At 45.4% G+C, this 20,619-nt stretch overlaps 1 protein-coding gene across 1 annotated transcript in view; it reads left to right on the top strand.

Annotated features, from left to right (window-relative positions):
- Positions 1–5,321: 5,321 nt before the first annotated feature.
- FAXC (failed axon connections homolog, metaxin like GST domain containing) overlaps positions 5,322–20,619 on the top strand; it is a 54,328-nt gene continuing 39,030 nt past the window's right edge. Inside the window, exons 1-3 of the mRNA XM_032484413.1 lie at positions 5,322–5,720; positions 10,966–11,101; positions 20,043–20,239. Of these exons, the coding sequence (XP_032340304.1) occupies positions 5,455–5,720; positions 10,966–11,101; positions 20,043–20,239 (599 nt within the window). The 5' untranslated portion in view covers positions 5,322–5,454. The remainder of the gene's footprint in view (positions 5,721–10,965; positions 11,102–20,042; positions 20,240–20,619) is intronic.

Genomic DNA, 20,619 nt, shown 5'->3' on the forward strand with positions numbered 1-20,619 from the left:
CCAGGCACATCCGGAGGAGGGGGGAGGATAACCGGAGCAGAGACTGACTTTTCATTGCATTCTTCTCTGTAGCTCTTGAACATTGTACTGTGTTCATGTATTAATATTAAAAAGAATATATATAAACCCCTTTTAAAAGCCTGGAGAAATATTTATTCCCCTCTCCAACAACCAACCTTTGCTTCCTCCTTTCACAACCAAATTCATTGCAGGTGTTTCCTGCACTTACTATGCTGCCTTCACTTTTGAAGTCTGGCTTCTGACCCCCTGACACTTGAAAGTGCTTGTTCCCCCAGGTCAGTGATGTCCGCACTGCTGGCTAAATTCATTTGACTTGACTTGTTGGGAACATGGGATGCTATTGACCCCACCTCACAGTCTTGAGACACCCCCTTCCCTTGGCTTCTGCGGCCCCACACCTGTCCATCTTCCCTCCTGGCCTCTCTTTCCCTCTCGGTTTCCTGGATGGTTCTTCTCTTCCTCTGGCCATCCTCTGACTGTGATGTTCTCAGGGCTCTGTCCTCAGCCCCTCTCTCCTCTCGCTTAGCAGTTACCCTCACACTCTCTGGTCTACCCCCTTGCCTTTAGTGATCCCACCCATTGCAACCCCAGGCCAAATCTCTCTTCTAAACACACGCATTCAATTGCCATTGGGCATCTCCTCTTGGGCATTTGGTAGGCTATCTGTTATGGGCTGAACTGTGTCCCCTAAAATCTGTATGTTTAAGTCCTTACCCTCGGGACCTCAAAATGTGACTGTGTTTGGAGGTAGTGCCTTCAAAGGCGTAATTAAGGTAAAATGAGATCATTAGGGTGGCCATAATCCAATATGACTGAGGACCTTATAAGAAGAGGAGATTAGGAGACAAATGTACAGAGGAAAGACCATGTAGACACAGGCAGAAAATGGCCATTGTAAGCCAAGGAGAAATTAACCCTGACAGGACCTTGATCTTGGACAGCTGGCTCCAGAACTGGCCACCACAGACTGGTGGCTTAAATAAATTTTGTGTGCTCTTTACAGCAGCCCTGGCAAATGAACTCACCACCCAAGCTAAAAGTCTTCCAAACTTTCTCATGACCCATTTTCTCAATCGCCCCTCACTTATCTGAGCCTGGTTATTATCTGCGTATCTTTTCTCAGCATCAAGTCAGCCTTGCAGAAAATGTTTTCTGAGAGTTGCATACTGATTAATAAAACGCCCAAGTCCAGTACATCAGAAAGTAGATAGGGACAGTCACCTTATGGTAACACGCTGGCTTCCAGCTATAATGTTGGATACCTGGGTAGGGTAGTATTAGATCTCTTCTCCACAAATCAAGCTGAGAAAGTAGAAGTTTTATGATAAAATTCAGGGTAACGTTATCAAGTAAATTGTTTATTTTGTGAATAATACAGAGATATTTTAATAAAATAGCATATTAAATTTAATTATATAAAACCAGCAATAATGCCAGCATCACATCCACTTACAACTACAGCAGCTAGATTTTAAATCTCTTAAGCTACATTTTGAAACACAAAGTATAACATTCTTGTGAAAAGTTTTCCAGGGGAAAAGAAACTTATAAAATATTTTCTTCATCTGTTCACGCTCTTTGTGTTGCTTCCTGAGAAAAGGTGCCATGGTATCACTAATCCCCCAGGGTACTCCTTCCCCACCTTCTCCTCCCAGCATCCTGCCCCTCCTCTCCTGCCCTGTGGCTTCCTCTCTCAGCTCTTAGCACTCAAACGTCAAATTAACCTCTCACAAGGATTATGCATTACTCTCTGTTCGAATGGCTTTTCTTGAGTCTCGATTCATTTTCTTTCCATTCCTGATTCTACTCCTGCCCCAGCCCTTTTATCTGTGTATCTGGTGTCCGAATTCAACAACAAATGGTCACTTGATTGGGTTGATTAGAAACCATCCAACATGAGGTGTTTCTTTTGGGCAGAGTTTTTGATCCGTCACATAAACTAGTGGTCTAAACTATTGTTCATCCAAGTGTGGTCTGGCTTCACCTGTATGCTTATTAGAAATGCAAAATCTCAGACCTCATGAGTCAGAATTTGCATGTTAACAAGATCCCCAGTGATTCACGTAACATTTGAGAAGTACTGATCTAATTGTCTCTTATTTGATCATTGTGACAGATTTCCAGATGATACATATACAAAGTTTGGGAAGCGCTGATTTAGTTGTCCCTTGTCACGTCACCACGGCCAGGCTGCAGAGTCACATGGCGCAGGCATAGCAACATCTGTGTAAGAAATTGTCTAAATCCACCTTTCTCAAAAGGTGGCAGCACAGTCAGCAGCGTTTTAGGTTTTGTAGCCATTGGGTTTAGATACGGTTCAGAATTGAGCCACAGACTGATGACCTAAAGAAGGAATATCATGGACAGTGCTTCAGCACTGGTACTTGGGGTGAAAGACATTGTAGGTGATGGACAACCAAAGAGCTGCTGGTGTGAGACACCGGGGTTTGAATTCTGGCTCTATCATTACTTAGCCCTGGAAACTGACTCAGTTAATTTACCTCTCTGAGCCTTAGTTTTCTCGTTTGTAAAATAGGAATGACAATAATTGTCTAACACAGGTTGTTTTGAAGAGTTACTGGAAAAAACATATCATTAGACCGACAGTTGTTCAATAACTCTTAGTCCCTTCTATTTTTGTCTTGAAATACCTCAATTGTTAGTAAAACAAAGATTTTGAAGAAGGAAAATAAGATGCCTCTAGCTTGGAGCTACGGTCCATGGTTATGATACTAAGGCAATCAGATTTGGTGGTGGTGGTGGGAGGGGTGGAGTAAAGTTGCCCGCTCTGGCTCCCAAGGTCTTCACACCCCATCACTAGCTGAAGGAGCCCTGCGACAGGCTCAGCTCCCTACATCTACCCCCTGCGGGGCGGGAGGCCTGACAGACACTGCGGGTTGAACCTGGCATCTGGCTCCACACAGGGGCTTCTCAGGAGTCACTCTGAAGAAGCAGTCTGCTGAGCTCCTCGGTTACCCCAGGTCTGCTCCTCAGTTACCCTAGGCCTGCTCACTTGCTCTCTGCCGGGTAACAGCACTGCCACCCCTAGAGGGCTGAGGCCCTGCCCCGCGGTCCCTTCTCTCTGGGGCTGGATTGCAGCCCTTTGTGTGCAGCTTCTCCACGGAAGGCCCAACCTGATCTGGCTGAGATGTGCGTTGCTGCTGGGCCTTCACAGCTATAGCTGCTTTCCTGGTTTCCCCAGAGCTTTGTTCTGACATCTTCGTACCAAACTTTTCCCCAAGGAGTCTGTTAACTCCTTAGATACTACTCTGCCTCCTCTCACCTTTATACAAGACTGAATTCTAAGAATCTTCTCTCTTCTAGGCCATGGATCTAAAAGCTTGAGTTTAATCTGCAACAGATCATTTAAGATTATATTTTAGCTTCTCTATGGGGTTTTATTTTACCAACACCTGCTTCTTAAAGATGTTCAGTTCAAGATACCTTTGAACATTCAAGCCATACTTGACCCAAAGGCCAGATAGTGCTCAGCAATTATCTGATACTCCCAGGATGCAGCAGTGGCCACTGGCTTCCATGAGTGGGTGGAGTAGGTCTGCCTTGGAGTGGAATGCACTTTCTGGGATCCGAATATCAAACTTCATCTGGTTTCTAACTTGTTTTCTGGGCACAGAGTTTGCAGGGTTGATTCTCCTTTTTGCCTTCCATATTCCTCCACTCAAGGTAATAATTTATGCTCATCCTCATGGCTGGACATAGACACTCAGGCAAATAATTCGGTACCAAAAATCAGACAGATATTCTTTAAATATTGGCTCAACATTTAATGAGAGCAAAGGCTGAGCGCTGCGTGGGAAGGACACAGAGGACGAATGGAGAATCCCCCTCCAACCAGAGCATTTCTGCCCTGATCCCGAACCTGCCCACCCTTCTTCCTTTGCAGCCTCCTGGTCTCTCTCCCCAGAAGGCGGTCTGGTGACCACCTCTGTCTCTCCAGCAGGCCCTTGGGTTCCACTCTGCAATTTGCTCATGGAAGGTTCACTTCCAACCGCACACTCTGCTTCTCCCTGAGAGGTCCCGTAAACGTATACAGTAGTGTCTGGGGCCCTTCTTGTGGCTAGCCTCTCCCTGTATCTCGTTGCTGGGGGGCAACACGCCCGTATTTTATTAACCATATGACCACACTCACTGCCTGTCTAAAGGGCTAGTGTGGTCCGAGAAGTAGAAAGGAGGAGTCCCCCTTCACTGTAATCTCAGGTCGTTCACTCAGAAGCCTGGAGGGTTCCCATAGCCACTCTTTCACCTGAAGAGCGATAAACGCCCTACTTGATTTTTTTCAGTTCCTTCGAACAATTTTAAACTGTCCATGCTCTGGCTAAAACTTGTATGTACATCTTACACGTCTATGAAACAAGGTCCTATTCTTTGTACATATTTGTACAACTTTAAAAAATGAAGTTAAAAGGAAGAAAAATCGATCACACACACATTTCCTGCGCAGAAAAGGAAAGGGAAAACAACCAGAGCAATACGGCGCAGCCACGCGTTCCTGGTGATGGTTTCCAAGGGGAAAGACTGGACTTGGACCGGTCTGTCAAAGGGGATTTCTCTCTAGAGTACATTTTTGTTGTTATTTATCAAACCAGACTCTCTCCGTGAGCACATGGCCAAGCCTTAGGTAACTGCAAAGGAATAAGTGTTTTCATAAGTTATGCAAAGACACAGCGCTTTCCTGACAGCTAGAGAGAGGAGTGGAATTCCCGACCTTGCCCGGGCCCGGGTGTCCAGCCCCCGCGAGGGGCGGCGTTTCTGCCCGAGCTCCGCGCGGTCCCAGGTGAGTTCTGCGCGCGCCCCGCTCTCGCGCGGGCGGGAGGGGCTGGAGCGGAGGCGGAGGACGGGCCGGGGGGTGGGGTGGGGTGGGGTGGGGGGACGAAGATCCGGGCCCCGACTGTAGCTTCCTCCGGGCGGAGCCGCATTTCCAGACACCTCCGCAACCGAGCCGTTCCTGGCCGTGCCGCCTGGAGGCGCGGAGCCCGCCCGGCGCGCCCAGCCCCGCAGCTCCGGCCGGGGCGGAGGCCGCCGGACCGCGGAGATGCGGGGCGGGGGCAGGGCGCGGGGTAGGTGACTTTATCCCGCCTCTGTTTCCCTGCCCCGGGGAGCAATGACATCACGCGGCCTTCTCCAGGCGCCGACACAAAGAGCGGCGCGGAGAGGCCGCTGCGGGGGGAGCCGGCGGCCGCCGCTGCCGCCCAGGGCCCCGGGGCCCCGCCGGCCAGGCCCGCCACCCGCGGCCCGCGTCCTCCCTCCTCCTCCTCCTCCTCCGCCGCCGCCGCCGCCGCCGCCGCCTCGGTCGCTGCCGCCCGCGCCGCCCGCGCCCCCAGCGCGCTGCTGAGCCCGCGCCCGGCCGCGCCGGCCCCTTCCCATGCGGGCGGCGCGGGCCCTGGGAGGGGCGCCCGCAGCCAGCCGCGCAGCATGCACTGGGGGGTTGGCTTTGCCTCGTCCAGGCCGTGCGTGGTGGATCTGAGCTGGAACCAGAGCGTCTCCTTCTTCGGCTGGTGGGCCGGGTCCGAGGAGCCCTTCTCCTTTTATGGGGACATCATCGCTTTCCCTTTGCAGGATTACGGTGGGATCATGGCAGGGCTGGGCTCCGATCCCTGGTGGAAGAAAACCCTTTACTTGACCGGGGGAGCTTTGCTGGCCGCAGCTGCGTATCTGCTCCACGAACTCCTGGTCATTAGGTGAGCCGGAGAGAGGGCCCCGCGCAGGGGCGCAGAGAAGGGCACCTGCCAGGGCAGGGCTGGCGCGAGGGGGGACCCGTGGCAGCCCCTCGGTCATGCCGCCCAAACGCCCGAGTCTTGTCCTTACCTTTCGCCAGAGGCAGTCCGTGGTTACCTGGCCGTGAGGGGCAGTTTGGAGTTGACAGGAGAATTACTGGTACTGGGAGGGAAGAACACTTGTCTCCCAATCATTTGGTGCTAAAAGCAAAATTCTCTGGATTGTTATGGAGCATAATCGTCTATTATGAAATGCCCTTAGGAAGATCCTAAATGCAGTGTATTTGCAACCGTAGAATTAGGCCTTGTAGAAATACTAAGTTACATTTTTATGAAATACCCTCTTTGTTTATAGATGACAACGCTGTAATATTAACTTCTAACCTTATCTTATACTTAAAGGTTAGTTCTCCTCTATCCCTTCCCAAGTGTCAACATCATCAAAAGGCTGAAATTGCAAAAGCTCCGGAGACCCCTGGGTCCCTGTTCGGGGTGCATGGCGGAGTGTAGTGGTGTGCGGTTTTGATGCAGCCTTAACCTGGTTATCTGCTAATGTGGTACTTAAAGCTAAGCACCATCTTCAGGCTTAAATGCCATTGTTGTGTGAACAGTAGGAAATCCGAGGACACGACTAGCACATGGGCGTGCACGGGAGTTGCCCGGTGCTGGTGCCGTAAACAGTTGCATCTGCTGCCTGCCGCAAAATGTTTACAGGATTGACTTGGAGATACCAGAAAATGGAGGCCCCTGCTGTTGGTACATCCAGCCGGACAGGAGATCTTTGTTTCACCAGGATAGTACCACAGGCTGCTGGGACCGGTGGTTTGGCTAATTGAAACGTCAGTTTATGGTCAAAATTAACATGCATTTGAGCCCTCTGTCACTGGGAGATGACCAGGAAAGAGCAGATTTCAATAGCTCAGAATGACCCTCTTGGCCAGTATTTTCTGAAGAGTGAAAAATGTATCTACACTGCATTTTTCCAGTGGGGGAATCCTACACAATAGTTTTATAAGCAAAGACAGTGATAGGTGACCTTTAGCAGGCCTGCAGGGATTCCAGGAGGACATTGTGACAGCCTAACAGGTATTTTGAATATTCCTAGTCTCTGAGAGGGTGGGACTCATTTAGGTCTGGGCAAATGTATTGGCTTTCCTATTACTGAGCCGTAATTGAGAAGTTTTATTTTAAGCTTACCACTGAATTCTCTTACTTAGTAGTGTCTTGAGTCTAGTTGAAACAGATTTTTAAAATTCAAATGAATTATTTCTCTAGATTATTTTATAGTTTTGTTAGGTTTAGAACTCTATTTCAAGTAAGGTTTCAAGCTATATGAAAAACAAAGATATTTGTGCAGTTGTTCCCAGTTATATTCCAGTCCAAAGCCTTTTGAAGATCAGGAACCATGTGGCTTCTCACCAGTTCTTCCACTTGGTGGAGGGAGTGAAGGCACAGCTTCACAGGACTGAGTCTAAACCTTGCTTAAACGACCTTGAGGAAATGGGGAGGGGGCAGCTCAGGGCCTACCCTGGGAAGAGGCCACGCCCTAGTAGGTGTGGTCCCTGCACAGAGAAGAGTCCTCTGCCCACTTGGATACTTATTTGGATTACAGTTTATCCACCTATATTTCTTGACAGGTGTTTAAGTTGAGTTGGGAAACCCTATTGTAATGCAAATAAAAAAATGCCTGTCCACTTTGAGCCTTTAGTTGGGGCTCAGCGTAGAAGTGCTTTACCAACGCAATTGCATTATTCCTGGTGGGATGCTTGATCTCATGTCTTAAATGAGGAAGTTTTGGTAGCCCAAGATCACACAGGAAGAGTAGTAGGATCAAATCTGGGAACGTGTGTCTGTGGAGCCCGCATTTCTTATCCCTTCTTCCTGATTCCGGAATAAGTTTTGATGGAGGAGAAGAAGCGGAGTGTGGAGAGCTGGGGCTCTGCTCAGGGAAGACAGACCTGTGGCAGGGACCTGAGTTTTTGACAGCCTCCAGGGGCACAGAGGGATAGGGGAAGGAGACCCAGGGAGGTCGGGTACTGAGATTCAGAGGTTACAGGATAGTGGCCTGCACTTGAGTGAAAGCTAAGTTTCAGTTGCCTGTGTGGTTTAGGCAAAAACACAAAACGATCTGAACTATGTGGGATGGAAGGTGCCCCTTGAAATGGCTACACTGTCTGAGTTCACTGGCGATCGTGGGCTTCAGCACTGTACTTGGATTTTCTGCTGCATAGACTTAACCTTAATCTATGGGTACATCTCCAGAGTGGAAGGCAAGTTGACACGTGAGAATTATTTAAGAAGTTTGATTAATGAGTATAACCAAAGTAAGTCTTTTGGATTTTATCCATATTTTTCCCTTCACAGTATTTTTAAAGAAATATAATCCCAAACCTCCACTTTATTCTCCCCAAGAGGAGAGAGCCTTGCAGCACTCTTAAATTCTGTCTAGCATTCAGAAATGTAGTATTTGTAAATTGACCCAGGAATGACTTGTTATGCATAGCTTGTTTGGCACACCGGCTCATCCTGTCCTAGAAAACTTAGGGAATCAGAGCAGCCCGTGGGTCATGTGATCTTTGAACTAATAGCCCCGCAGCTATATACAGAGACATGGTCATCTGTGAGATCCTTCACTGTGGGAATAGGGGCCAGTCTGCTGCTCCACAGGTGTTCTTACACACTCCTCATTATAACAGCACTTTATATAAAGTATAGTGTTCAGGAAACAGATCACCTGCTCTGCTGATCCTTAGTTAGAGAGAGTTTCCTGACATGTGGGGAGAGCTCTGGGGCTAGATTGGGTTCAGATTTACTCTGCTGTTAACCAACCATGTAACCTTGGACCTAAGAGTAAGCTTGGCTACTCAGTTTTCTCATCTGTGAAATGGGGATAATAACAGTAGGCTTCCTCAGAGACTGATTGTGTGAGTTAACACATGTGAGATGCTTAGCACAGAGTTTGACCTTATAGTAAGCGTGCAATAAAAGTTGGCTATCATTAGCTACTATAGACTTTCATCAGAAAGTTCCAGGTTTGAGTGGTCTGAGCCCAACTGGCTGCCTTAATAAAAGTACTGAAGATTTGCCCATTTTGGTGTAGCTGAAGTGCTTAAGAACTTGGGAACTGGAGTTAAGAATGACTTGGTCTTTTTATTTTTATTTTTTAACATTTTTTATTGATTTATAATCATTTTACAAGAGAATAACTTGGTCTTAAATTGATATTCTTTGGGCAAGTTACTTAGCCTCTCTGAGCTTCAGTTTCCTTGTCTATTGTAAAATATAAGTAGGGTATAATATACTAATTTTAAACTATAACAATATCCACTCTGTAGTGCTACTGTCAATATGAAATGATTTAATACGTATGGTGTACACAGAGTCATTGGCATATGCTGGTCACATCCATTCTTATGTCAGGGCCCAAGTTCACCTTCAGAATTAGATTGCTCTGGCCAATGGAGAAAGGGATTTTACATTTATCTCCTCTCCTTTCAGTTCTTAAATTTTTGCCTGGCTAATTTACATGAAAATACCGCTCTGACGTGAATTACTTGACTGGACAAAATCTGTTGTCAAATCTACAGTTTGCACTTTTTAGGAACATAGTCTAAATGGCTTCTTTACTTTTAATATCTGACCTCTCAAACACTTCATCTAAGTGAAAACTTTTGTTTTATAGCAAGTCTTGTCCAAAGGCAGCAAATATTTTTATTCTTTTGACCAATTTTTTTCAAAATGAGTCATTCTTAACTCTTTAAGTGGAAAGGGCACTCTCGTGGTAAACTTCTCCAAAAGACTTTGTCTTACTGAGCGGAGCTTCCGCAGTAAGTGAGCATCGTGTGACGATGACACGAAGAACTTGCCCTTGTCTACTTGGGTAGAAGTACTTGTGGGATTAAACTAGGAACAATGTGAGGGAACCAGAAACTCAGGGAAGGCCAAGGGGCAGAGTGAGGCTTATCTGACTGGGGAACGGTTGGGTAGAGTGAACGATGGAGAATGTGGAAGGTTCCTGGATGTGATGTCTGTCTGAGTGGCGCTGTGTGGCATGAGACTTTGCGGCTTGTGGGTACAAGCCCATATCTCTTTGAATGAGAATTAAGTCTACCACTTTATGCTTGATAGCTCACCAAATGGGTACAGATGCTATTTTATTTAATTCCCACGATAATAGAGGCAGACTTCTCACTTTCTGTATGAGAGAGGAGGAGAGGTCTAGGGTGATGCGGCCATAGGAAGCAGGGCCTGCACTCGACCCCAGGTGTCCAGACGTGGAGTCCAGCATTTGCTCTACTGCATGGTGGCTACTGAAAAAGCTGTACCAGGGAAGTCCTCCCCACCCAAAAAAGTAGCCAAAGGAAAAGACAGATGTGTGGCTGAGACAGAAGAAAGGGAGAAGGCAGGGGTGCTAGGGGATATGCTGTGTGGTGAACGTGGGGCCCCTGTGAAGGTAGGAGGAAGAGAGAGTGCCCAGGAGCCGGGTTCCTCGGCACCACAGGTGACAGGCCAGGTGAGGCTTTGGAAGAGGGACCGGATATTCAGTCTCAGGTTGCCTGCAGGCTTGAGTTGTGGCCGAGTAGGTCTGCACTGTTCTTCCAGGGTCCTGTGGATGAGGAGACTGTCATGGTGCAGCCTAGTGGTCAAGAACATCGTCTCTGACTGCCTGGTTTAGTTCGGGTTCTGCCGTTTACTAGTAACGAGACTTCGGGCAGGTTTATCCTCTGTGCCTCAGTTTCCTCATCTACAAAATGTGGATAACAGTCGTACCTACCTCATAAGGCTACTATGAAGATGAAATGAGGTAATGCCCGTGAAGCCCTCAGAACGATGCCTGACACACGGGAAGCACAGGACATATTTTTTATCCATCCAGCTTGTCCCTGGCAGGTAGGCAGCCAGCTAGAGAAGAGGTGGACCTGACCTGGAAGTGCGCTTCCTGCCCACAGGCCACAGGGACCGGAAGGAGGCTGACGTGTAGTTACTCTCCTGAGCTCTCGCAGCCATGGTAAGGTCAGAGTTTGTGAGGTCCTCTTGTGTTCTGACCAAGCTTCCACTCTCTAAGTGCTCCTGGGTGAGGTAAACCCCTTTGACAAGCAGATCTGCTCACTCGCCGAGGAGCTCCAGCCCAGCAGGGACCTCTGAGGAACTAAGGGAACTGAGTGTATAACGTGTGGATTGTTCTTTTTCTCTGTTTTGGTTTTGACAGGAAACAGCAAGAGATTGACTCCAAAGATGCTATTATTTTGCATCAGTTTGCAAGACCTAACAATGGTGTCCCCAGTTTATCTCCTTTCTGTTTGAAGATGGAAACTTATTTAAGGATGGCTGACTTACCCTATCAGGTACTTCTGTGCAAATGTGTTTTATCCTCATGGCAGCGATACTGGACGGCAGGGGCAGGGGGCGTGGGGAGTGCTCAATCTCACAGGGTTGGGGGGCTCGCTCTGGGTTCCCCAGGGGATGGGTATGACAGCAGCGGAGCCAGGTCCTTAGTAGACACTTAGGAGACTTGATTCCAGGCTCTGTTGATTTTTACATCCAATTTAATGGGTAGTTGAAAGGGTCTGGACTTTTGTAGGGTTCAGGGCCATGTTATTTTTTCCTGACATACAGTCGTCTGTGGTTAATAGTTTGGCTAGACCTACTGACCCAGCTGTGAGTAAAGGTGGGTGTACCTTTAGGTTTCTTTCTACTGGAAGCATTATGTTTATCTCTCATGAGCCCTGGGCTCAGAGCACCCATCAGGCCCCCAGAGAGATACTTGTAGACTTTGTGAGAGTTTTCCCCCAGTGCTTCATGTTCTGTTTGGGTGACTTTCAAGGAAACACTTCCTCATTTCAGCCTTAGAGAGTAAGCAGAGGAGAATGCATTTAAAATACACATTTTTCTCTGAGTAATGCTTGAGCTGTATCTCATAAATTTGACAGGTTGTGTTTTCATTGTCATTCAGTTCTATTTTTTAAAAATTCTTTTCCACCTAAGTTCTAGACATAGGCATTAAGAAGAAACTGATTTTGTTACTGTTTGTTAATTTTATGATCAAAGCAGGAAGTCTTTGTGATACTAATTCCTTGGAATATACTGACACTTTAGCGTGTGGCTACTTGTTATAGAAGTTGGGAGTAGAGTTTATTTGGGAGTAGAGTTCTCTCTGTATCTCCTTGTTCGAGCATGTTAATGTATTATTTAGACCTGTTATACCTCTGCTTATTTTTTGTCTGCTTGTTCTAGTGGTTTCTGAGAGGAGTGGGTTAAAATATTCAAGTGTATTTGTTGACTTGTCTCTTTTCCTGCCATTCTGTTAGTTCTTGCTTTAGGTAAGGGTGTGTGTATATTCAAGGTGATTTGTTAGGTCCATATAATAGGAAAGATCATATATCTTTTACAGTTTTGTTTCTTTTTCTGGTACGTAGCTCCCATCTCTGCTCCTTCTTTTTTTTTTTTTTAACCTTGAATTCTATCTTATCAGATATTTGGATTGATTCTCCAGCTTTCTTTTGGCTCATATTTACTTGGGAGTATCTTTCTCCATCCTCTTTCTCTTTTTTTTGGTATTTGTCTCTTGTAGGTAATGTATCACTTATTGCCAATCTAAGAGTCCTTAAAATTGGTGAGTTTAATCCATTTACACCTGTAAGGATTATTTTATTGGTATATTTTCTAACATCTTATTTAATATTTTTCCTCCTTACTATACTTCGTTGTTGTTTTCTTTTTAGATTTTTTTTCTCATTTCCTGCTTTCTGACAGATCAACAAGAATTTTTTTCTTGTCATTTAAAACCATTTTATTTTTGTTGTTATGGTGGTTGCTCTTAAGATCCAAATTTGTCTTTATTTATCCCCACTCATTTTTTATGTATCAGAATCTATATTTACCTCTGGTAATACAAGTCTGTTAGTAGGTTCAAATGAATTTGGGTCTCTTTCTTCCTAGGACTCATTCCAGGTGTGTTGCTGTTATCATGTGTTTTAATTCAGGAATTTTGGAATTAATCCTTCCCTTCCCTTCCCTTCCCTTCCCTTCCCTTCCCTTCCCTTCCCTTCCCTTCCCTTTCTTTCCTTCCTTCCTTTCTTTTTTCTTGTCCTTTTTTAGGCAAGAAACCTTACTATCTTATTTGACTAGGCTTATTTCCCATATATCTTACACTGCAGGATTTATTTGTCTTTTTATTTGAGTACTTCTCTGATGCATATTTTGAGAGTGAGCCTTTATGTGGCAAACCTTCGGTGCCTTTGCATGCCTGAGAAACCTTTAATATGCCTGCACGTTTCCTACTTCTGTGTTCAAAGTTCTTTTCCTTCAGCACTTTAAAAATGTTACTCTGTTGTCTTTTTGCATCAGTGTTGCTATTGAAAAGTCTGACGTTAATCTCATTCTTTTTCTTTCTCTATGGAAGCTTTTAGAATTTGCATTTAATCTCAACATTCCAAAATATCATATTGTGGCTTGGTGTGAGTCTTCGTGTATCTTGTTTGGTCCTTTACAAACTCTTTTCAATCTGAAATCTTCAGTCTCTTTTTAATTCCAAGGAATTACCAATGTTCTTCAAATATTTCCTTTTTTATTTGTTTGTTTCTCCCTGCTTTCGTGTTCCCGATTACCTGGCTCCTGGACTCTCTGCTTTCATTTTCTGTATCTCAGAACCTACCCCTTCCTTCTTGTCTTCTCCCTTCTGGAAGAATTCGTCTCTCTGAGCTTCCATTGCATCCTCTGTCCTCTCCTGAATCCGCTGTGTAGTATCCCACCCATTATGTCCAGTCATATTTCCCCTTGGTTGATGTTAGAATCTCTTTCTTTATCCCTTGGAGGATACTTCTTATACTTTTTTCTTACAATTTTTTTGGTCTGCCCCAGTCATTCTGCCTCATGTTACATGTGTTCAACCTGTTGCTGATCTCTTACAGTAATTGTACTCCTCAGGTGTCTAGTTATTTTGGTCTGAAGTCTCCTTTTACTAGGGATGTCAGCTTCCCTGCCTGGGAATTTGCACTGGGTAAGGGCTAAAGTTTAGACCACAGCCTGTGTGCCCCTGAAGGCGTCTCAGGAAAGCAAGGAGGTGAGCCCCAGGCATCCCCACACCACCGTGGTTGGTAGGGGGAGGGCTCCTCACCCCACCAGGCTTCTGGCCACCCTGATAATGGCATTAGCCCTGCAACTCCTGCCTCCCCACGGGCTGTGCTTTCTGAGCCGGTTTCTCTACAGAGGAGGGCATGGGGGTGGCAGTGACCCTCCTGAGGCAGTGCTGGGACAGCTGAATGAGTGCTCAGCTTGGTAAGTGGTTCACAGGGAATATGGTGGAGCAGCACTGGACCTGGGCTTGGGGTTGGGGGATCTGAGAGGGCATGGGGTGTCTGGGGAACAGAAAGAGGGTCTTTATGACTGGGGCCTAGAATGCAAGGGCTGAGTCTGCAGAGGGAAGCGGGGAGATTATTCAGGACTTTTGAAGCCAGCAATGAAGGAGAAAATAGCAAAAGACCAGAGAAGGCTTGAATCATCCAAATGCATTGGATTGGATTTGAAAGATCCTTGTTCAGCTGGGCGGTGGCAGTCAGCACTTGAAGATGTGTGTCACTGAGGGATGCACGCTGAAGGAAGAGACAGCTTCCGTCCTCTCCCCACCAAATTGCCGCCTTTAGTCACGACAGCTCTGGGGCAGTTAGGGCCCCAAGACCAAGTTCACTCTCTGCGCAAAGCCTCTGGCGGCCTTCTAGATCTTTCACACCCTCCACCCCTGATGAAGTAGTCCCGCCCTTGGCCGGGCTGCAGCGGCTGCCAGGCTGACCTGCCCTTTCCTTTCCTGCCTTCAAGCCGTTGAGCGCTGATTGCCCAGCCTGTCTCTCCCCGACGCCCAACCACTTTGGTTCAAGTTTCAGATTTTAGATCCTGTAACTAGAGCAACTGGACACATGCCTCCCTGTGAAGCCTGTGGAGGCTTATCCCTTCCCAAATGATTATTTCTTTTATATATATATAAAAGGAATGGTATAGGGGTCTTTTTCCTTCTGTGAGGTCTCTATGAAGCAGGTGTTCAGTGGAGGGTGCAGGGACTTAGGTAAAAGGAAACCGTTTCTGTGGTTTAGAGAGGGATGCTCTGTGCCTGCGGGAGGTGCCTTGAGACCGTGTGTGGTCAGCGAGGTTTGTGTTGATGCAGGCGGTGCCTGGGCAGCGCTGGTGGGGCTCAGTGCTCGGAGGATCAGTGGAGAGGAAGCTTGTCATAGACCCAGGGAGCTCTCCCCTCTGCCCCTTCCCTGCCCTGTGACTTTAAAAAAAAAAAAGATTAAAATGCCATGTTCCTAAGAACACGACTTTATATTTGAAGCTTTTTTATTTTTTAACCTAAATGAGACTGGAATAAATATTTGATGACCCTTAGTAGGAACTCACAAGGCTTTTTAAAAAAAAGTCTGATGTATTGGTCACAGTTAGTATCTTTCTAAAATTAAGATATAAATATTGGAAAACCAATTTTGAAAACTTCATTTTGCAATAATTTTAGGTTCATAGGAAGTTGCAAGAATGTATAAAGTCCTACAGATATGGCTAATTTTTTTCAGGATGACAATAGCTTTATTGTTTATTTTGAGTACATATAGATGACATATGGTTCTTATAAGAATTTCAGACAATACAAAAAAGTGTAAGTGAAAATAAAAATCATTGATATCCTCCTAGCTACAGGTTATCATCACCACTTCCGACCGTCTTTCCACACTTGCCTGTAGACATACATAAAGACGCCTACCTCATTTGCCATAACTGGTTGTATAAGATGCATGTAGTTCACACAATCATTCTTTTTAAATATGGGAAAGAAAATGGCTCCTCTGAAACTCTCTGCTTTGGCTCGTAGCCCTAACTTCTGATCTGTTTATTTGCTGATCTTGTCTGTATACCCCCACCCCCACCATCTTTTTGTTTTGGAATTTGTCTAAGCGACAGATGGGTTAAAAGAACATCACAGTGGACATCCCTATGTCCTTCACCTCGAGGCACCAGTTGTTAACATGTTGCCTTCTTCCCTTTATTTCTCTTTATATGAACAATCTTTTTGATGAAACACTTGAATGTAAGCTATAGAAATCATGACACTTCACCCCGCAATACTTCAGTGTGCATCTCCAAAAAATAAGGACACTCTTCTACAAAATGACAATGTGCAGTTGTAAAGAGGAATGCTCAGATTTTCCTTCCTCTCTAGGGGAAACCCAGTTCCTCCCTACTGTGCGTTTCTCCCCGGGATTCTCCTTTACTCCTCACACCAAACACTTCATTTCTGACACTTCTGGTCAAACGTGGGAAGGCTTTCCCCTACACCAAGCGATTCTGACGCCAGCTGGGTGTCCTACAATTTAATTCAGTTCTGACACTGTCTACCCAGAGAGAGCGTCAGACCCCACAGGTGAAGGGCTCAGTCCCACAAGACTGCCCTCCCTCAGCCCCACTTCAGATGCCAGTAGCAAGCCCAGGTTGTCACCTGTGCTTCTGACCAACTGGCTGTAGATTGGAGGTGCTAACGACCCCTCCTTAGGTTTAATTAACTTGCTAGGGCAGCTCACAGAACTCAGGAAACACTTACGTTTGCCAGTTTATTAAAGGATATGATAAAAGATATGGATGAGCAGCCAGATGAAGAGATACACAGTCAGGTTTGGGAGGGTCCTGAGTGTGGGAGCTTCTGTTCCCATGGATTAATGTCCCTCCCTCCCCCCACCGCCCCGGTGTGGATGTGTTCATCAAAGTGGAAGCTCGCCAAACCTTGTACTTCTGGGATTTTATGGAGGCTTCCTCATGTAGGGATGATCAGTTAAAAACTCCATGTCCAACCCCTCTCTCCTCTCTGGAGGATGGGGGTGGGGCAGACAATTCTAAGCTTCTAATTGTGACTTGGTCTTTCTGGTGACCAGTTCCTGCAGGAGCCACCAGAGGCATCAACAGAACAAAAGCTGCTCCTAGTGCTCTTATCACTTAGGAATTTATGAGGGATTTAGGAGCTCGATGCTGGGAACCAGGGGCAGAGACTAATACGTGTACATTTTAGTCACAATATTGGATGCATGGATTTTTTTCCAACATGTTATAATCTACAGAAGTTGCTCAAATTATCTCAAATTTAGCCAGTGGGAGACCTTTCAAGATGGCTCTGAAATAAAAATAAGTAAACCCAATTACCAACCCCCGACAAAATGTAGCGGGTATAGCTCTGTGGTAGAGCGCGTGCTTAGCATGCACTAGGTCCTGGGTTCAATCCCCAGCACCTCTGCTAAAAGAAAAAAAGTAAATAAATAAAAATAAGACAGCTCCAGAGATGCAGTGAGTATAATAGGTATAAATTTAGCTGAAAAGCTGAGGGCGCCATGGCCAGTGTAGCAAATCGGAGTCCCAAGACACTAGGATTCCCTTTAAGGTCTCAAGTTCTTCATCTCAAAATGGTGAGGGTGATGTTAATACTTCTGATGAAGGCACTCCGTCAAATACTTCACGTGCATTTTCTCATTTAATCCTCACAGCTGTTATAATCCCCATGCTATTGCTGAGCCCAGGTAGGATTGAGGAAGACCAGGGAGGTCCATGGTCACACAGTGACTAAATGATGGAGCCAGATTTTTAAACCCAAAGCCTATGGCTTTCGCTGCTGTGCTAATAATGTGTATGTGTGGATGCATTAATCTCACCTAGGACAGACCTGCACAGGGAAACAGCTTGGAAAAGATAAAAGGGATTTACCTCTTCATCTTTCTTCTGAAAATTACTTTCAGAAACTGCCCTTGGTGGTCCAGTCAGACTCCAGATGCTTAAATAAAAATAGACTAAAAATAGATTCTATAATATGTTTGAGGGAGTTAAGCAAAATGAAGTTTTCTTTTAAAAAATATATATGTATTTATTTTTAAAGTAACATAACCACATTCTGAAAAACTGAAATTCATGGAAGAATGTCACCTACATCTCACACATAGTCTTGCCTGTTCCTTTGGACATTTTTCTTTTTAAAATACTTTTTGAATTCAGCTAATTTTTAGATGTTATCACAGTGTCTCTAAAGTGTTGTCTCCTACTCATTTATCTAGTAAGCAAAATAAAATTTTGATGATGAAAATCTACTAGAGCTTTCGTTTCCATAAGAGTTGATCACAAATTTTTACTATTCCAAGTTAAAAAGATAGTCTAGATAAATATGTACCCAGGGAATAGGTGGTCTAGAGGGAAAGGGAAATGTACAAATAGTAATTCTATAAGCAGAGGGGAATATGCACTGTGCAGTGGAAGCAGAGGAAAGGCAGATAATGATTGCACGTTGAGGAAATAATTCACCAACAAGGTGAAATTTGAACTGAATTTTTTAGGATGGATAGGACTTTGCAGATGAGGGGGAAAGAGACGCTTGAACAAGGTTAAGAGTGTACAAAGTCAGAGAGATGGCAAGACTTTGACTTGGCTAGGAGCGGGCAGTTGGAATTTAGAAGACCCTAGGGATTGGGAGCAGAGAGGCTGGGCAAGCGGGCGGCGGCTAGATGGTACGGGCCTAGACTGCTATGTGAAGGGGGTGAGACTGGACCCATTAAAGCTGTTGGGTAATTTTGAGCAGCAGAGGTCTTGCATCTCATTTGCATTGTAAACAGTTCTCTCTGACGTCAGCGTGCAGGATAGAATCCATCTGTGAACGACAAGAGTCTAGAAGGGGATGTGGTGGGAGGATATGGATGGTATCAAGAGCAATCTGAAACAGATGCTGTGGTAAATTGACATCTTTACAGTACAAATTACAAGAATGTCAGGTGTACTAGCAACTTCTAAGGGATTTGACATTTCTTAACATCAGGATTAATTTCTAGGGCTGCCATGTATGGTTGTGCAAGTTGTTCACTGCACAGCAGCCTGGTCAAGGAGCAAAATCTGGATCCACTTCTACTTGCCAAGCCGTGAACCCTGGCATGGATTGTGTCCACTCAGAGGAGGTCCTGTTTTCCAAATTGTACAGACACGATATGGCTAACAGTGGCCCCAATAATTCCCTTTTCCAGGCTTGGCCCAGAATGAATTTCTTCAGAATATTCAGTGAGACCAGTACTAAGACACCAAGAGACAGAGTTCAGTTAAAGCCCCCATTTTTCTTGACCAAAGAAAGCAGTAAGCAACGGTTAGCTAGTACCTGCTCTCCTTTTCAGCCATGAGAAAGGTGATATTACTTCAAAGGTCTGAGGAGCCCAGGACCCTCAAGCATAGCCCAGTGTCACTGGGCACTGTCAAATGGTCTCAGAGCGGTTGTGTCATTTCACATTCCCACCCACAGTGTTTGAGAGTTCTGTTTCTTCCGTAGAGCCAACACTTGTTATTACCCACGGTATCAGAACTATTGATTTATATAAAGTACAAAGTTGTAATAATCTGATTCATTTAGGCTGTATAAACCATCAAAAAATGGATTCAGATTTAAAACTCAACTTTGGAATCTGCATGATCCAGATTTACTGAGAAAAGTGGTTGCATACGTGCAATTATTACTGCAGAATCTCGTCCATCAGTGTGGTTGAGATCTTGGCTTTTTATACAGTGAGCTGCAGATGTTACTCTGTAATTCTCAGTGTTCATTAAGTGTGTGACTCCACCCCTGCCACCCCGCCCTATTCTGGGATCAGGGTCCTCTGAGACACTGTAATATTCCAGCATGGGTATGAACCAAAGGGGAGCTTGTCAAAAACACAGATTTCTGAGCCCCATTGCCCGGATTCTGACTGGGAGGTCTGGGCAGGGGACTCAGGAATCTGCATTTTGACAGGCACTGGTGTTGAGTCAGTTGGACACAACTAAGTGTTACAATTTCTGGGACCACTTGTTTGCAGTGTAGTGGTGTTAAGCATCATTCAGCTGTAAGCTTCTGGGTTTCAAGTGAGGTTTTTGATCAGTAGCCTGGTCAGTACAAATCTCCTCATGGTTTATTTTCACTTTTTGCATTTTTGGATTGTTCATACATTATAACCTGACTGATTCTTACCAGGATCATTTTAGCACTCCCCTTCTTCCCTGCTCTCTCTCTCTCTTTTTTTTTTTTTAAAGCAGGAGGCCTGAACCCACGATAAAATCTATCTTCTTGTGAGATAAATTTTTTTTTAAATCCCAAGAGTAACCATTTATTCCCTTAAGAGTTTATCTGCTGAGCTCATTCACTGGAAGAGTACAGTCACTGTCAATTAATACCATTGGAATGTTTGTTTCTGTTAATCACACAGTGAGGTTTAAATAAAACATTGCTTTTCTCTTTTTAAAATTTGCTCTGCTTAGAACTATTTTGGTGGAAAACTCTCTGCTCAAGGGAAAATGCCTTGGATTGAATATAATCATGAAAAAGTTTCTGGGACAGAATTCATAATTGACTTTCTGGAAGAGAAACTTGGAGTGAATTTAAACAAAAACCTCGGCCCTCACGAAAGAGCCATCTCCAGGGCGGTGACCAAGATGGTGGAGGAGCATTTCTACTGGTGAGTCCCCCGGCTGCCTGGGCGGCTGCCAGGGTCTGTCCCCATCATTTGACACCAAGTTCTGTTTCACTTTTCAGACACTCCCGCCACCTTCCCCAGAGTTTTCTACACTCTGCCTTTGGGTCAGAGTTATGACTGCCAAGTTTCAGGGTATCTCGAGCGGGGTCAGCATTTTCTGCCGAGGCCCAGCTAGTACGTGTTTTAGGCTTTGTGAGCCACATGTCTCTGGCAGCTACTTTACTCTGCTGTTCTGGTGCAAGAGTAGCCATCGCTGATAGACACATGAATGAGCATGGCTGTGTTTCAGTAAAACAATAAAAGCACTGAAATTTGAATTTCATTTAATACAGAATATTATTCTTCTGATTTCTTTTACTCAA

This window comes from Camelus ferus, chromosome 8 (assembly GCF_009834535.1).
Source record: "Camelus ferus isolate YT-003-E chromosome 8, BCGSAC_Cfer_1.0, whole genome shotgun sequence".
NCBI lineage: Eukaryota > Metazoa > Chordata > Mammalia > Artiodactyla > Camelidae > Camelus > Camelus ferus.